We start from the raw sequence: 15,164 nt of genomic DNA on the forward strand, positions 1-15,164 counted from the left end.
TTGTTTTACGAAACTCGAATTTTGCAAGTCGCGCTATGGCGGATCAAGACAGCTGGGGTCCGGTAGGGGAGAGTGAAGCAGGGTCGATCCAGGACCAAAATGAGGGACAGGAGGAGAGCGAAGCAGTGAGGGCGGCAGGTTCGCAAAATAGCGCCGTCACGCACGAAGAAGCGGGCGCGCAAAATGGCGCCTCGCTGATCACCGCGCCAGCGACCGTGGCAGCGCCCCCGATGGATTGGAACTCGTTTTGTATACAAATGACGGCCCTTGTGGTCCAGTATAATGAAGAAAGGGAAAACAGAATGGGGAATCTGATGGATGCTCATTGTGAGCAAATGAAGGTAATGGGGAACCGGATGGATGCTCGGAGTGAGCGATTGGAGGGCCAACTGGGGGTAATGAGGGACGAAGCGAGGGCTCGGAGTGAGCGATTGGGGGTAATGGGAAGCCAGATGGGGGTAAGGAGGGACGAAGCGAGGGGTACTGGTGAGAAGGTAGACAAAAATTTTGAGGGGTTAGACAACGGGATAAAGGAGGTGAAAAATGGGTTAATGGGGGTAGAAAATAGAATGGCTGCCCAGGAGAATCAGATAGAGGGAGTGAAAAATGGGGTAGAGGGAGAGGAGATTAGAAGAGGTGTGAGTGAGGAGGTCGGAGGAGTGCGCGAGGAGGTGAGGCACTGTAAGGAGCACATGGAGAAGGAGGTGAGAAAGGGGACTGTAAAGTTACAAGGGGGCATAGAGGACCTGACGCAGGAGGTGGAGCAGCTGACGGTGGGACAGACGGAGTTAGTGGAGCAGGTTCAAAGGAACACTGCGGTATTAGGAGGGTTGAAAGCGACACAGAAAGAAGTGGAAGAAGGGATGAGCGAAATTAAAAAGCGACGGAGAGAGGATAACAAAGAGATAAAAGAGGAGATAAAAGAATTGGTCCAAAGTCTGTGTTTGGATCGTGGTGTGCTCATTAACCGGATGAGGGATTCGCAGGTGATGGAGGAGAAGCGAAGAGGAAGAGGACCCGGTGTAAGTGGTGACCAATATGGTCGTGCGTATGATGCGCCAGGGGATTTAAGAAGCTTGGGGATTGGTTTGGATCCGGGTGTTCGTGAAAGGCCGTTGGTGAAGTGTGCGACAGGTCTGGTGTGCGAAAAAGGAGGTGTGCAAGAAAGTCCGACTCTGGGGTGTGTGAGGAAAAAGTGCGTGCCAAGGAGTGAGTGTGCTGGCGAGAGTGAGTCGGTCGTAGCGCGTGTGCGAGGGAGCACATGGAAGCGCGGTGTGGTGAGTGTTACAGAGGGTGTAACGCAAGAGTGTGCGCGAGGAAGGTGTGTGACGGACAGGTGCATGGGGAAAGAGTGCGCTGTCAAAGGCAAGGAAGAATGCACACCTGTGGTGAGTGTTACAGAGGGTGTAACGCAAGAGTGTGCGCGAGGAAGGTGTGTGACGGACAGGTGCATGGGGAAAGAGTGCGCTGTCAAAGGCAAGGAAGAATGCACACCTGTGGTGAGTGTTACAGAGGGTGTGACGGGAGAGTGTGCGCGAGGAAGGTGTGTGACGGACAGGTGCATGAGGAAAGAGTGCGCTGTCAAGAGTAAGGGTGAGTGCGCTGTCAAGAATGGAGGTGAAAGTAGTGGGAGTGACATGGAGCGTGAGTTAGTTGTGACAGGTGAACGAGGATGTACACCTGGGATGGAAGGATGCACACCTGGAATGGTAGAGCGTGAGTGGGAATGCACGCTGGAGTTGGTGGTGAGGCACGTGAGTGGGTGTGCGAATGAGGGCACACCTGTGATTGTCACAGAGGAGGTGACCGAGGAGGGGGCGCGAAGAGGTGTTTTGGTGAGGTGTGCGAGCAACGAATGTGTGCCAAAGTGTTCGGTGGTCAGGTGTGTGACCAAGGCTGTGAGTGGAATGAGGGTACCTGGGTGTGTAAGGAAAGGTACGAGGAGCATGGGCACGGCTGGAGGTGTGAGCAAGGAACGGGCTGCGGGGTGTAAGCGTCCAGGTGAAGCATCGACGTTAGACGGGGTAGAGTGTAGAACGACTTATAGCCGAATCGGGCCCTCGGTGCGTGCTGGGCCTCGCTTTGAACGGCCGCGTCCGTGCTCCACTAGGCGGAGCTGGCAGCCCGATAGAAAGGGTCGTCATGGCGACCACTTTTTGGTGAGACGTGCCGGCAGGTCTAGATCGGGACATTGGATGGCTCCACGCCGAGGTGATGCGTGGGATCTCGGCCCGGGTAAGCCCCCGTCCCTGCACCGAGTGCCGGACGCATCCAGCCGCTGGCACAAAACAACCAGCATCCATTGCTTGGCTTTACGAAGCCGGGCTTTGGACAGGGATTGGCGCACCGAGAGGTATTAGTGAGTCGACTGGGTGATGCGGTTAGTGTTTTGGACCCAAAATTAGAGAAAAGCAAAATTTGATGATTGGCAAGGGATTGGCAGTAGTGATTGGCAGATGATGGGCAGTGATTGGCAAAATTTTTGATTTATTGAAATTTGATGTGCAAAATTGGTAGTGAGCGATGGGCCCGGTGGGTAAGGGGGGCATCCCTGCCACCCTTCCCATATGGGGGCAAAGGAGCTATAGTTTATGGGGTGTATGGCAGTGAAAACTAGCCCGGGTGGGTTAGGATATTGTGTGTAGGGATCTAGCGAAGATGACAGTAGGTAACGTTAAGGTTAGTTAGTGACTGATACCTGTAGTGGGGACGCAGGTAGATTAGTGTGGATTATAATGACGAGGGAGCGCAATAGTTAAAGGGACGACTGGGAAGCGCAAGTTTCAGAAGGGAGTAGTTAGCTGAGATGATGCCGTGTGAGTGAGAATTGAACAGGTGTGATTGCACAGGTGTGCAACTGGACAGGTGTGATTGCACAGGTGTGCAACTGGACAGGTGTGTGGAGCAGTGTATGAGTAGTGAGTGTGTGGATCAGCGCGAATGCGCTTGGGGAGAGAAGGGTGCAGGTGGCACCAGGTGTGAGAGCACAGGTGTGCAGGTACAGGTGTGTGGAGAGAGTTGGAGTGAGTGGTACGGAGTGGTGTGCATGGTGCGAAGGTGTGGATGGGGGAAGAGTGGACCCCTTTCACGAGTACCCGGGGCGGGTAGTGTAAGTGTTAGGTAGAGGGTACAGGTAAATTGTGGTTGGATATTGGCATTTGTGGTGCGGTTGCAGAATGGTGTTGTGGATGGGTGCATTAGTGTTGTGGAAATGGCTGGGCGTGTAGCCTGTTAGTGTGTGTAGTTGGTTGGGCACTCCACCACTGTGAGGATGTCGGCCAGGTGAGGCCGCAGGTGGGCTCTGGGAGCCGGTAGAGTTGTGGATGGGGCCCGAGGATCCGGAGGATGGACCCGGGTAGCCCAGTGCCAGAGAGGGCACCGAGTGGGGAGAGTGCCAGAGGGCCTTCCCCAGGTAGTTAGGTTAGGGCAAGGAGCAGGTAAGCTCGGAGGCAACTGCAGTGGTGGAGGTGTGCAGGTGGGTAGACCCACTGGGAGAGGTACACGCCGCAGCCCAGAAATTGTGCGAGGGCACCGGGAGATGAATCGGGGGAGTGAGACCCCAAATTGAAGAGCACCACAGTTTGGCCAATGGGAATTGGTTTTTAGAACCCATAGTGTAAGAGGGCCAATGGTTTGGCCGGAGAGAGACCCCGGGTAGTGTAAAGTTGTTAAAGTCATTTAGGAGATAGTTAGGATTGATGAACCTGTCGCACCATACGCAGCCACTTACCTGTGGTGATGATGATGACTCCACACCTGTGTTTTCTTTGTTTTGTTGCAGGAGATGAATCGCTGTGTGGATTTGTGAGACGCATCACGACGTGGATGAGACATTGGGGTGATTCCATCTCTCCCTCCCTAGGAGGGACTGATGATGAATTGGTAATGGCAAATTATGATGTTGAGTTGGAGATGGCAAATTTTGATGAGAGTTGAAAATGGCAAATTTGATTGGTTAGGAGGGAGAGAAGACGAATTTGGTTTATGGGAGGAACGGGGAAGACAGTAGGGATGTTTGTTGATTTGTAAAGTAGATGTTTATGGGTAGTGTTGTGTTTTGTGGATACAGTAAGGGGTAAGGGAGGGGCCATGTAGGTTACCTGGTGGGGGGGGGGCGTACGATAGGAACGTACCTGTCTCACCTGGTTCCCATGTGCCCCCAGTGTGCATTACCTTATATTGCGTGCACTTTTGCGCCCTTACCACCTTACTCACTTGTTTCTTCTTTTGTCTCCCACCTCCGAGGATCTGGCTTTGGGGTAGAGAGAGAGGAGAGAGAGGTGCTGGCTGCGCAGTTGTGGGCCTGCACTTTCGCTGTTTGCTGCCGGGATCGATACACCATATGGACCGCAATGTTTGTGGCCACCCACAATGGACCGCAGTTCGTTTGCGGCCAAGCACCACCCGGGGATGGACCTATGGATCAACGTGGCACCTATGCCATACAGGTGAACCACTAATAGTTAACACCACCAAGTGCACCACAAGAAGAGCAAGAGACACCTGCAGGGTTAGGGGTTGTCGAATTTATTTTTATTCCAATGAACAATGGTGACTGCACCGATTGGTGGTGGGGTGGTGCTTTTGATGCTCGGGAAGGGTGCTCTGCACGTTATTAAAGGCCGTCGGCCACAGAGCACTCGTGGGTTGGTGTATCGATGCTGGCAAGCGCGCTCTCTCTATGCATAACATCTGCATGTGTTCCTCCAAAAACAGGTCCTGGATCGTAGTGTAAATAGCAGCATAGTCTTGTAAATAATGCTCCCTACCGGCTGTATGTTTAGTTGAGAATTCTTTCCGGATTCGGTTATCCTGTGGGTGTGTTTCTGTGAGGAGAAGGGTGCAACGTCGCAGGGGGACATATTTACTCATTTGTGAATATCTGTAAAACTGTCGCACTCAGGGTAGAGTTAATAGTAGAGGGAACTACATTGCGTGCCACACTAAAGTAGGTAAAAATTTATCGGGTCGGGACGCCCCGAGGGTAGAGAAGGGTGCAATGTTGCGAATATGGAATTTGGCCTCCATATCCGCTTGTAAATATTCCCCTATTTTCTCCAATACTCCCCAACTTTCCCCAGTCCCCCATTCCCTAGTCCCATTGCATGTAAATAACAATCAGTAGAGCCGACCTTCCCCTTATTCCCCCATTAAATGTCGTGCCCAGGTCCACCGCACCACACGTAGACAACTTTCGGACATCTTCCTAGTTATTCTTAATCTATGTCAGTTAAGGCCTCGTTTCCATTAATTATGACACTTCGTTGCACCAGAATGTGATTATATGGCACCAGTAGTGAGTTTAGGACCTTCCCATACCTCCTCCCATCTTCTTCCCCAAACAACAACAACAACAACTACAGCTACAACAACAACAACAACAACTACAGCTACAACAACAACAACAACAACTACAGCAACAACAACAACAACTACAGCTACAACAACAACAACAACAACTACAGCTACAACAACAACTACAACAACGGCGCGCGCGGGGAGTGTGCGTCCTCCCTCCGGCTCGGTTAGCCGCCATTATCCATGCGCCCCACGGGGTTACCACGAAGGGGCTGGCTGTCAGCTCCTCGTCAAGGGCGGAGCCTGGTAAACCCCCCCCGCACCCAATAAGAAGGGCGGACCGATTCCATCTGGGCGGAGCTAACGAGCCGAGGGCGTGTCACTCCCCGCCGGATATACGCAGCCGCTTGCCGGACGTGACGTCAGATGCGCCCCCAGCTTGAGACGACAAGACGCCACCTCGAGCGCTGAGAGACCTCCTGCATCTTTTGGGCCGCGCCATCCTGTCCCTGAGCACAAGGTGCACCTTGTGCTGGCCATCGAATACCCGCTTTCCTTGCCATCAATCCCCGTGTGAGCCAGTTTTTGTCCTGTTTCTCTGTGGTCTGTCGGGAATAATATAAGGTTGTGTCTAAGTGCCTGTCTTCCTATGATGTACCTCTTGTAGTTGTAATCTAACCTTCCGCCTTAATATAACCTCCTCCGGAGGTCTTGAGAACTGAACCCCTGGTGTCGTATTGTGTCATTATAACCCAGCCGGGTGTCTTCTCTTTCCTATTGAGCCAGCGTAGCGCGGCTTCGTCGACGTTCGAGTACAATCGGGTAATTTGTGCGGACACGACGGCCATTCCGCTCGGCCCACCTTAACATCAAAGTCGTGTCTGTAACAATATATATATATATACACATCTCTATATATATATCTCTATATAATAATACCGTAAGGACTCGACTTTGTTATCCCTTTTACGCCGCACCCAGTGACCCGATGCCCACGGCACCAATGGATTTACGATCTACGAACCGCGCTCTTTGTTTATCACGTACAGCCATACTCGAAAAATCTGAATTAGCCGACGTTGAGGCCCAAAAGCATCCGATTAACTGCCGATACGACGCCATCTTACGACGCCATCGTATTGGCGTCTGCTGGGCGAAGGCGAAGCGAGCCGTCCGCTGATTGGACAGTCGAGTGGTGTGAACATGGGTGGTGTGAACCAAATGGTCTTTTTATTCGCTTGAACATTTTAAATTAGGATATATAAGGAAACGTCTTTATCGTCATTTTAATAAAGTTAAATGGAGTGACGTTGCAATACTCGGGGTGCGTTGCATAAATCCTCGTCACTCAGAGAGGTGTAGCAGGTGGCGAGACGTAAGGAAGCTTAAAGATAACGAGCTGAAACAGACGAACGATATGTCAATCCCTTTCTACACCGAACGGCAATAAAAGTATGAGAGCGGAAAGGCATGGCCTGAGCACTTCGAGCAGAGAGGACTGATTGGACTTAACTTAAAGAGAAAAAATTGGAGCTTAACGGAAGAACAAGATCCCATGAGCGCTCCCCTATGCTATCCATAATGGTACACCCTATCCATACACCACATCCTCCCTTCCGTGGATGTTCCACGGGTTTCACGTCTTTATCGTCATTTTAATAAAGTTAAATGGAGTGACGTTGCGATACTCGGGGTGCGTTGCATAAATCCTCGTAACTCAGAGAGGTGTAGCAGGTGGCGAGACGTAAGGAAGCTTAAAGATAACGAGCTGAAAACAGACGAACGATATGTCAATCTCTTTCTACACCGAACGGAAATAAAAGTATGAGAGCGGGAAGGCATGGCCTGAGCACTTCGAGCAGAGAGGACTGATTGGACTTAACTTAAAGAGAAAAAATTGGAGCTTAACGGAAGAAGAAGATCCCATGAGCGCTCCCCGATGCCATCCATAATGGTACACTCTATCCATACACCACATCCTCCCTTCCGTGGATGTTCCACGGGTTTCGGCTAGTATGTATGTATGTATGTATATATACAGTGAAACCTTGACTTACGAGTTTAATTCGTTCTGTGACCGAGCTCGTAACTCAATTTGCTCGTTTCTCAAATTAAATTTCCCCATTAAAATGCATTGAAATGCTATTAATCCGTTCCAGCCCGCCAAAAACCACACCAATTTTTTTTTAAATATACAGTATATATAAAAATATCTCGCGCTTTATATTTCACCTGTATGCAGCATACAAGTTGGCAGGATGGCCTGGACTGGAGGTACGCACACTTGACTCTAAACTGTCCAGCCTGGGTTTGAATCCCGACCCAGCTATAACCTGTCATGGGTGAATCACAGGCAGGGTGATTCATCAATGTGTGTACCGCTAAACTGGGCGCCCCGTTTGCGTCCCATTAGTTGTTGGATGTTAAGGATCTCACCGTGTTTTCCACAAAGAGAAGGCGAGCTATCGCCGGCACTCTGAACAAGTTGTGGCCTGGCATGCTCTTCTCCTCTGCCGTTATATACGTGCTCCTCGGCATCTTTTTCCAGAAAAGCCCTGTCTCGTCACAGTTGAAGATTTGCTGGGGGATGTATCGTTCGGCTTCTATCAGTTCGGCAAAAGTTAAAATAAAATCTTCAGCTGCCTTCACATCCGCCTCACCAAGTCGACAACACGCACACCTCGCTCATGTTTTTCGACGATTGCGTGTTTTATATCCAAGCACATCATCCTCCTCTTCTTCTCAGTACTACCCTTGGCACTCAATTTCTTAGGACCCATGGTTAAAACTAAGAAATTTTCCAAAATAACCAAAATGCGAAAACAAAGCAGCAGCTATATACGGCAGAGATGCTTGCACGGCAAGATAACCACGTGACCTGAACCCACCTGGTGGCGGGTGGCGTAAGCTCCAAAATAACCAAAATGCGAAAACAAAGCAGCAGCGATATACGGCAGAGATGCTTGCACAGCAAGATAACCACGTGACCGGAACCCACCTGGTGGCGGGTGGCGTAAGCTCGTAACTCAGATCTCGGCTCGCATCTCAAAGCAATAAACCGCCCGAGCGACGGCTCGTATCTCGGAAAACTCATAAGTTTGGTGCACTCGTAAGTCAAGGTTTCACTGTGTATATATATATATATATATACGTATATATATATATATATATATATATATATATATATATATATATATATATATATATATATATATATATATATATATATATATATATATATATACATACATACATACATACACACACACACACATACATACACACACACACATACATACACACACACACACACATACATACACACACACACACACACACACACACACACACACACACACACACACACACACACATATACATCATGCAAGAAACCGATGCAGAGGGAGCAGGCAGACAATGAAGGACGATTGGCGTAAACAATGGGGAAAACGTACTGGTAATCATTTTTTGTTTTCCACTCTGAACATCAGTATGCTGGACTGGAAGAGGTTTAATACAAGGCAGATAAAAGCTGGTCCACAAATTCGATTGTTCACTTGGCTTTGAACAAGTTTGTGGGCGAAGAACGAAACATCGCCTGAAAACTTGATCGACTCTCGTCCGTTTTTATCAAAATAGGCGCAAGTTTGGTTGACTTTTTATTGTTTTGATTGGCTGTGCATTTTTAATATTAAAAATGGATTGTCCCAAACGCAAAAACCTTATTTAATATATGTGATCACCTGCCTTGGTTTGACCTGCAGGTGCAATGCCAGGAAAGAGAGCAGCACGAGTGACCCCCATGAAAGAAGTGAAGGTACGGAAGCGACATGCTGAAAAGGCAGAGCTGAGACGAGTTGGAAAGGTCAATTGTGTGATTAATAATTCATTGGACAACAACAAATTTGCTATTGAGGTAAAAGTATGCGTCTCAGACTAATTTGAGGATGCTGATTTTGAAACTGAAATCGGCCGAGATTAACCCAACACGTAAGGATTTTTAGTTGCAGACAACAACAACAACAACAACAGGCATTTTAAGGCCATTTTCCCTGCAAGAGCGGGGGTTAGCCTTGCGGTCCCCATGACAATCTTCTCCATTTTGCCCTATTTTCTGCATCTCCCCTTGTTAACCCCCTTGCCCGAATTTCTTCTTCGACCATCTTTAGCCAAGTCTTTCTCGGTCTTCCACGTCCTCGACTTCCTTCTACATTCATTTCCATCACTCTTCTCAACCAGTCACTTTCATCCTTCCTCAACACAGGACCAAACCATCTCAACCTGTTTCTCTTCACAGCATCCATCACAGGCTCTATTCCTATCATCTGATCTCTCTGACTCTCTTGAAAATCCTCTCTATCTCTTTGCTGACGACTCTACTCTCTGTCGCTCCATTCCTCATCCCTCAGATCGGCAGTCTGCAGCCTCCTCACTCTCTGCAGACCTGGATAAAATCACAGACTGGTCAAACAAGTGGAACATGTCTTTCAATCCTGACAAATCTCACACTCTTACAATGTCTCTCCGAAAGGACCGACTGGACAACCCTCCCATCTACTTTCTCAACAATCCTCTCCAAGAAGTTCTGTCGCTCAAGCTTTTGGGTCTCACTATCTGCCATGATCTTTCTTGGGAAAACCACATTTCCAAGCTGGCCTCCAAAGCCAGTCGCCGACTGGGCATGCTCCGTCGTGCGAAGTCCTTCCTTGGCATACCTGAGCTCCTCACCACATACAAGGCTTTCATCCGCAGCTCAATGGAATACTGTTCCCCCCTCTGGGCTGGTGCTCCTGCCTCACACCTTGCTCGGCTTCACGCTGTTGAGGCCAAAGCTTTCAGAATCATTGGAATCTCCTGCGATGTAGTCAACACCGAGGGCCTTTCACTCACTCACCGCAGGCAGGTTGGTGGTCTTTCTGTCTTCTACCGACTCCTCTCCGGCCTTGCTCCCCCAGCTCTCTCTGTGCTCTGTCCCCCCAATATTCCTTCAGGTCGCACAAGATCTGCCTGCAACCCTCTTATGGTTAAACTGCCAAAGTCTAGGCTCTCTGCTCACCTTCACTCTTTCATTCCCCTTTTCTCCCGCCTCTGGAACAAACTCCCCCACTCCCTTCAATCCCACTCCTCCCTCCAGGTCTTTAAAACAGCTGTTCACCACCATCTCTTATCTTCCCCCATCGAAAACCTTGATCTTTTCTACCCCCGGTAATTCACCCCAGAGTCCTTGCAGTGTTCATATGTTTTATTCCTCTCCCACCTCCCCCCAAGTCCTCCCGATGTCCCTGCTCTCAAATGTTGTGTTTGTGTCCTTCCTCCTCTTCCCCCTCTCTTTTGTGTCCTTCCCCCTCTCTCCCCATCTTGTCTGCCGCTCCCCTTGTTTTTTGTGTTTTGTGTGTCGGTTTGTCTTTTTGTGTGATTAATGTTAGCTCTTTCACGAGCCTCGATCTTGTATACAAAAAAAACAAAAAAAAAAAAAAAAAAAAAAACTTTCACAATTCATCATTTGTCTTCCTCTCTCTCAACGATACTCCACACATCCACCGAACCATTCGTATTTCCACCCTTTCCAGCCTTCGTTGCTGCTCTACGTTCATTACCCATGTCTCGCTCCCATAAATCATAACACTTCTCACACATGCAGCATACACCTTCCCTTCAGCTTCAACGACACTCTCCTCCTCGTCAGCACGCCACTCAGTTCCCGAAACTTCTTCCATGCACATCTCACTCGAGCAACCGTTGCCGAGTCTGATCCACCTTCTCCATTCAGTATGTCTCCAAAGTAACAAAATGTTTTCACACCTTCCAGCTTCACGCCATCTCCAAGATCCAACTCAACATTTCCTCCATCTGCAGCTCCCTCTGTGCACACCTTACACTTGAATGTAGCTGCCACACTGGTTAATGACCCTCTCAAACCACTACATTTTTGATGAACCCACTCAGCGCACATTGTACATTGAATGGAATTCACTCCGACACCCTTCCTGCACACAGCACACGGCCACTTCCCAGTTCTTTCCACCTCACCACATGCTTTACCACTTGCCATCACCTTCGTTTTTCCGATATTCACCTTCAGACCTTTTGTCTCCATACGTTCCTTCCACTTGTTCATCTTCTCCTTCAGTCCATCCATACTTTCTGCATTCAACACCAGATCATCTGCATTCAACAACTCCCACGGTAAACCCTCCTTTACGTTCTGAGCCAGCACCTCCATCACAGTTACAAATAGTAGTGGACTTAGTACCGACCCCTGATGCACTCCCACCTTCACCTCAAACTCGCCACTGTTCCCGTCCTTCATCCTTACAGCTGTGCGCGCTCTTTTGTACATTGCCATCACTACTCTGATCAACCATTCCTCCACTCCTAACTTCCTCAATGCCCATGTCACAACTTCACGTGGAACCCTATCGAATGCTTTCTCCAGATCAACAAACCCAAGAAACAACTTCTTCCTCCTCTCCATATACTTCTCCTGCAACTGCCTCACAATAAAAAGTGCGTCTGTCGTTCCTCTTCCTGGCATAAATCCAAACTGCATTTCATCAATATTCACTTTCTTCCTTATCCTCCTACCCAACACCCTTTCCAATACCTTCATTCCATGCTCCAATAACTTTATCGCTCGATACGAGCCACACTCCAGAGGGTCACCTTTCCCCTTGTATAGAGGGACGAGGGTACTCAGTTCCCAACCCACTGGAATGCGGCCTTCTTTCACCACCAGATTGCAGATCTCTGTCATTCTCTTCACACCCCAATTTCCCGCTGCCTTCAACATATCTCCCACAACTCCCGTCGGCCCTCCCGCTTTTCTACTCTTCATTGATTTTATCGCTTCCTCAACTACCTTCTCGGTTATCTTCTCTGCCGGTCATAAAACTGGGTTACTCTCGATGTTGCCATCCCATTCATTCTCTGCATTCAACAGTATTTCCATATATCTCTTCCATCTTCCTTTAATTCCATCTGGGTCCACAACGATTTGTCCCACTTCATCCTTCAAGCAACTCACCCCCATCACATCACACCTCTCTTTCGCTATCTGCTTTGCAATCCTGAATACCGCTCTCTGACCCTCTTCCAAATCCAAACGTTCTCCGATCATTTTCCTACATACCTCTTGGCAACCGAGCGGTTGCGTACACGTGATGGTTGCTACCTCTTTCTTTGCAGCCTTCTTGGCTGCCTTATAACTTTCATGCTCTGCCTTTTCTGCCCCCATACCCTTCGCCTTCTGCCACTCCTTGAACTTCTTCCTCTTCTCGTCAATCTTCTTTCCAACTTCATCATCCCACCACCATGTTTCCGAGTGCCTCGGTGGTCCTTTTGTCCATCCACATACCTCACCAACGGCTCCCAACAGACTATCCTTCATTGACATCCAACCACTTTCAAGCTCAACCACATCATCCTCTACCATACTCAGCCTCTCTTTGAATGCCTCCCTCACTGTCACCTCTTTCAACCTCCACACCTTCATTCTCGGTTGGTACTTCACCCGCCGAGCTCTCCTCGCACCTTTCACCCTTACGTCGCAGACAACCAAGTGGTGCTGTGAAACAGCCTCCTCCCCCGGGATCACCTTTGTGTCCCGGAGGTCCCCCCTATCTCGCCTACGCACCAGCAGGTCGTCAACGGTTGTCGTCGACCCACCTGACGTGTATGTAACAAGCTTATTATCCTCTTTGTGGAACTGAGTATTACAAATCAACAAATCAGCTCCATCAGCAAACTCCAAAATCCTTTCCCTCTCTCCATTTCTCACACCATATCCGTAACCCCCATGAACTCACTCAAAACCATCCATACTCCTTCCCACATATCCATTTAGGTCTCCTACCACATCAACTTCCTCATCTTTCACGTTTTCCATCAGCTTCTCTATCGCACACCAGAACTTGTCCTTCTCTTCATCGCTCCGACCAACCTGCGGAGCATATCCCGAGATGATGTTCACCAAGAGCTTTCCAATCATCATTTTCACCATCATCAACCTTTCACTCACTCTAGTCACACTCACCACACTGTCTGCAAACTCCTCAGAAAATAGGACACCAACACCATTCACGCCCTCCGGGCACCCTTGCCACACAAACTTGTATTTCTGTCCCTGCCTACCCTTCACCATTCTCACACCACTTCCCTTCCATCTCGTCTCCTGCACACAACATATGTCCACTCTTCTTCTGATCAATACTTCCACCACTTCTCCTGATCTCCCTGTCATTGTCCCTACATTCCATGTCCCAAACCTCAGAAACCGATCTCCGCGTCGGGCATCAGACGTTTCGTCGTCTTAAATGGAATGATTTCCACCCTTGCTTCGATCGGGTTCCCCACCTTGAGTTTTGACGAGAGGGAGTGGGGTCCCCCACGGGGTACTTCGGGCTGTACCCTGCCCATATGTAGTCTTAATTGTCATGGTTCTCTTTTTGAGGGCAATGTTTTTATGGCTGGATGCCCTTCCTGACGCCTACCCCTTTAGTCGCCTCTTACGACACGCAGGGATACGGTGTACCTATTCTAAACCGGGGTACACACCGGTAACAACAACATTTTTAGTTGCAGAACAAATTGGAAATCCAATCTCACATATTTTTAGTGTTCTTTTTAATCGTGTATATTTCAATATTATCATAATATTTTAATATTCCTATATTTCAGATTGATTTGAATTTACGAACATGTCTGAACAGTGCAGATTGCTTTTGCTACATACAGTGCATTCAGAAAGTATTCAGACCCCTTCACTTTTTTCACATTTTGTTATGTTGCAGCCTTATGCTGAAATCGTTTATATTCATTTTTTCCCTCATCAATCTACACGCAATACCCCATAATGACAAAAGAGAAAACAGGATTTTAGAAAGTTTTGCAAATTTATTAAAAAGAAAAAACTGAAATATCACATTGACATGTCAGATAAGAGAGCACCGGATTGACCTGAAAAAAGGTCAATATCTCCTTTTACTGCCAAACTTGTTTTTTGCTCTGATATGCATTGTGAGCTGTGAGACCTTATATACTATATAGACAGGTGTGTGCCTTTCCAAATCATGTCCAATCAATTGAATTTACCACAGGTGGACTCCAATCAAGGTGTAGAAACATCTCAAAGATGATCAAGAGAAATGGGAGGCACCTGAGCTAAATTTCAAGTGTCATAGCAAAGGGTCTGAATACTTATGTCAATGTGATATTTCAGTTTTTTCTTTTAAATAAATGTGCAAAACTTTCTAAAATCCTGTTTTCTCTTTTGTCATTATGGGGTATTGCGTGTAGATTGATGAGGGAAAAAATGAATATTGTTGCGGATCTGCCACTGGCCTTCTCTCCTTACCAAGGGGGGATTAGTCCCCTTGTCTTTGACTGACCTGGCGCGACCCAGGACCTATTACGTCCCTCCCGGACAGTGCGAAATAGGGTTTCAGGCCCAAATTCGCTGTTACCTAAGTACTCGCGCTGCCCTGGAAGCGAGGAAACGAGCCCTGCACGAACCACGTGTGTAGGTGAGACGCCGAGCGGTTGCGTACATGTGATTCGCGCTATTATCACTTACTAGACCCGCTTGGAGCGATCGTATTCGTACCGCGCTTAGTCAATGGAGAAATCACAGGTACGATCGAATCAGGAAAGAAAGAAAGAACAAATGGTTTAAATACTATTGCACGTATTTGTAGTACAGGATGCAGACACACAGAGCAGCTTATACAGTCTTATTCTTAATCCCAAGGACACGGGCCCCTCTCACACACACACACACACACACACACACACACACACACACACACACACGGGGATTGCAGATGTCAGGACGGTGTTCAGCGCGTCCAGGGATGGCTCCCGTGCAGCCC

General features: G+C 48.5%; 1 protein-coding gene across 1 annotated transcript in view; it reads left to right on the forward strand.

Moving 5' to 3' along the window:
* Positions 1-15,164, forward strand: part of LOC137423335 (putative endonuclease 4) — a 103,132-nt gene that overhangs the window by 42,406 nt on the left and 45,562 nt on the right. The window contains exon 4 of the mRNA XM_078774321.1: positions 9,063-9,115. Coding sequence (XP_078630447.1) covers positions 9,063-9,115 — 53 coding nt within the window. The remainder of the gene's footprint in view (positions 1-9,062; positions 9,116-15,164) is intronic.

This window comes from Myxine glutinosa, chromosome 3 (assembly GCF_964187855.1).
Source record: "Myxine glutinosa chromosome 3, kmMyxGlut1.1, whole genome shotgun sequence".
Lineage (NCBI taxonomy): Eukaryota > Metazoa > Chordata > Myxini > Myxiniformes > Myxinidae > Myxine > Myxine glutinosa.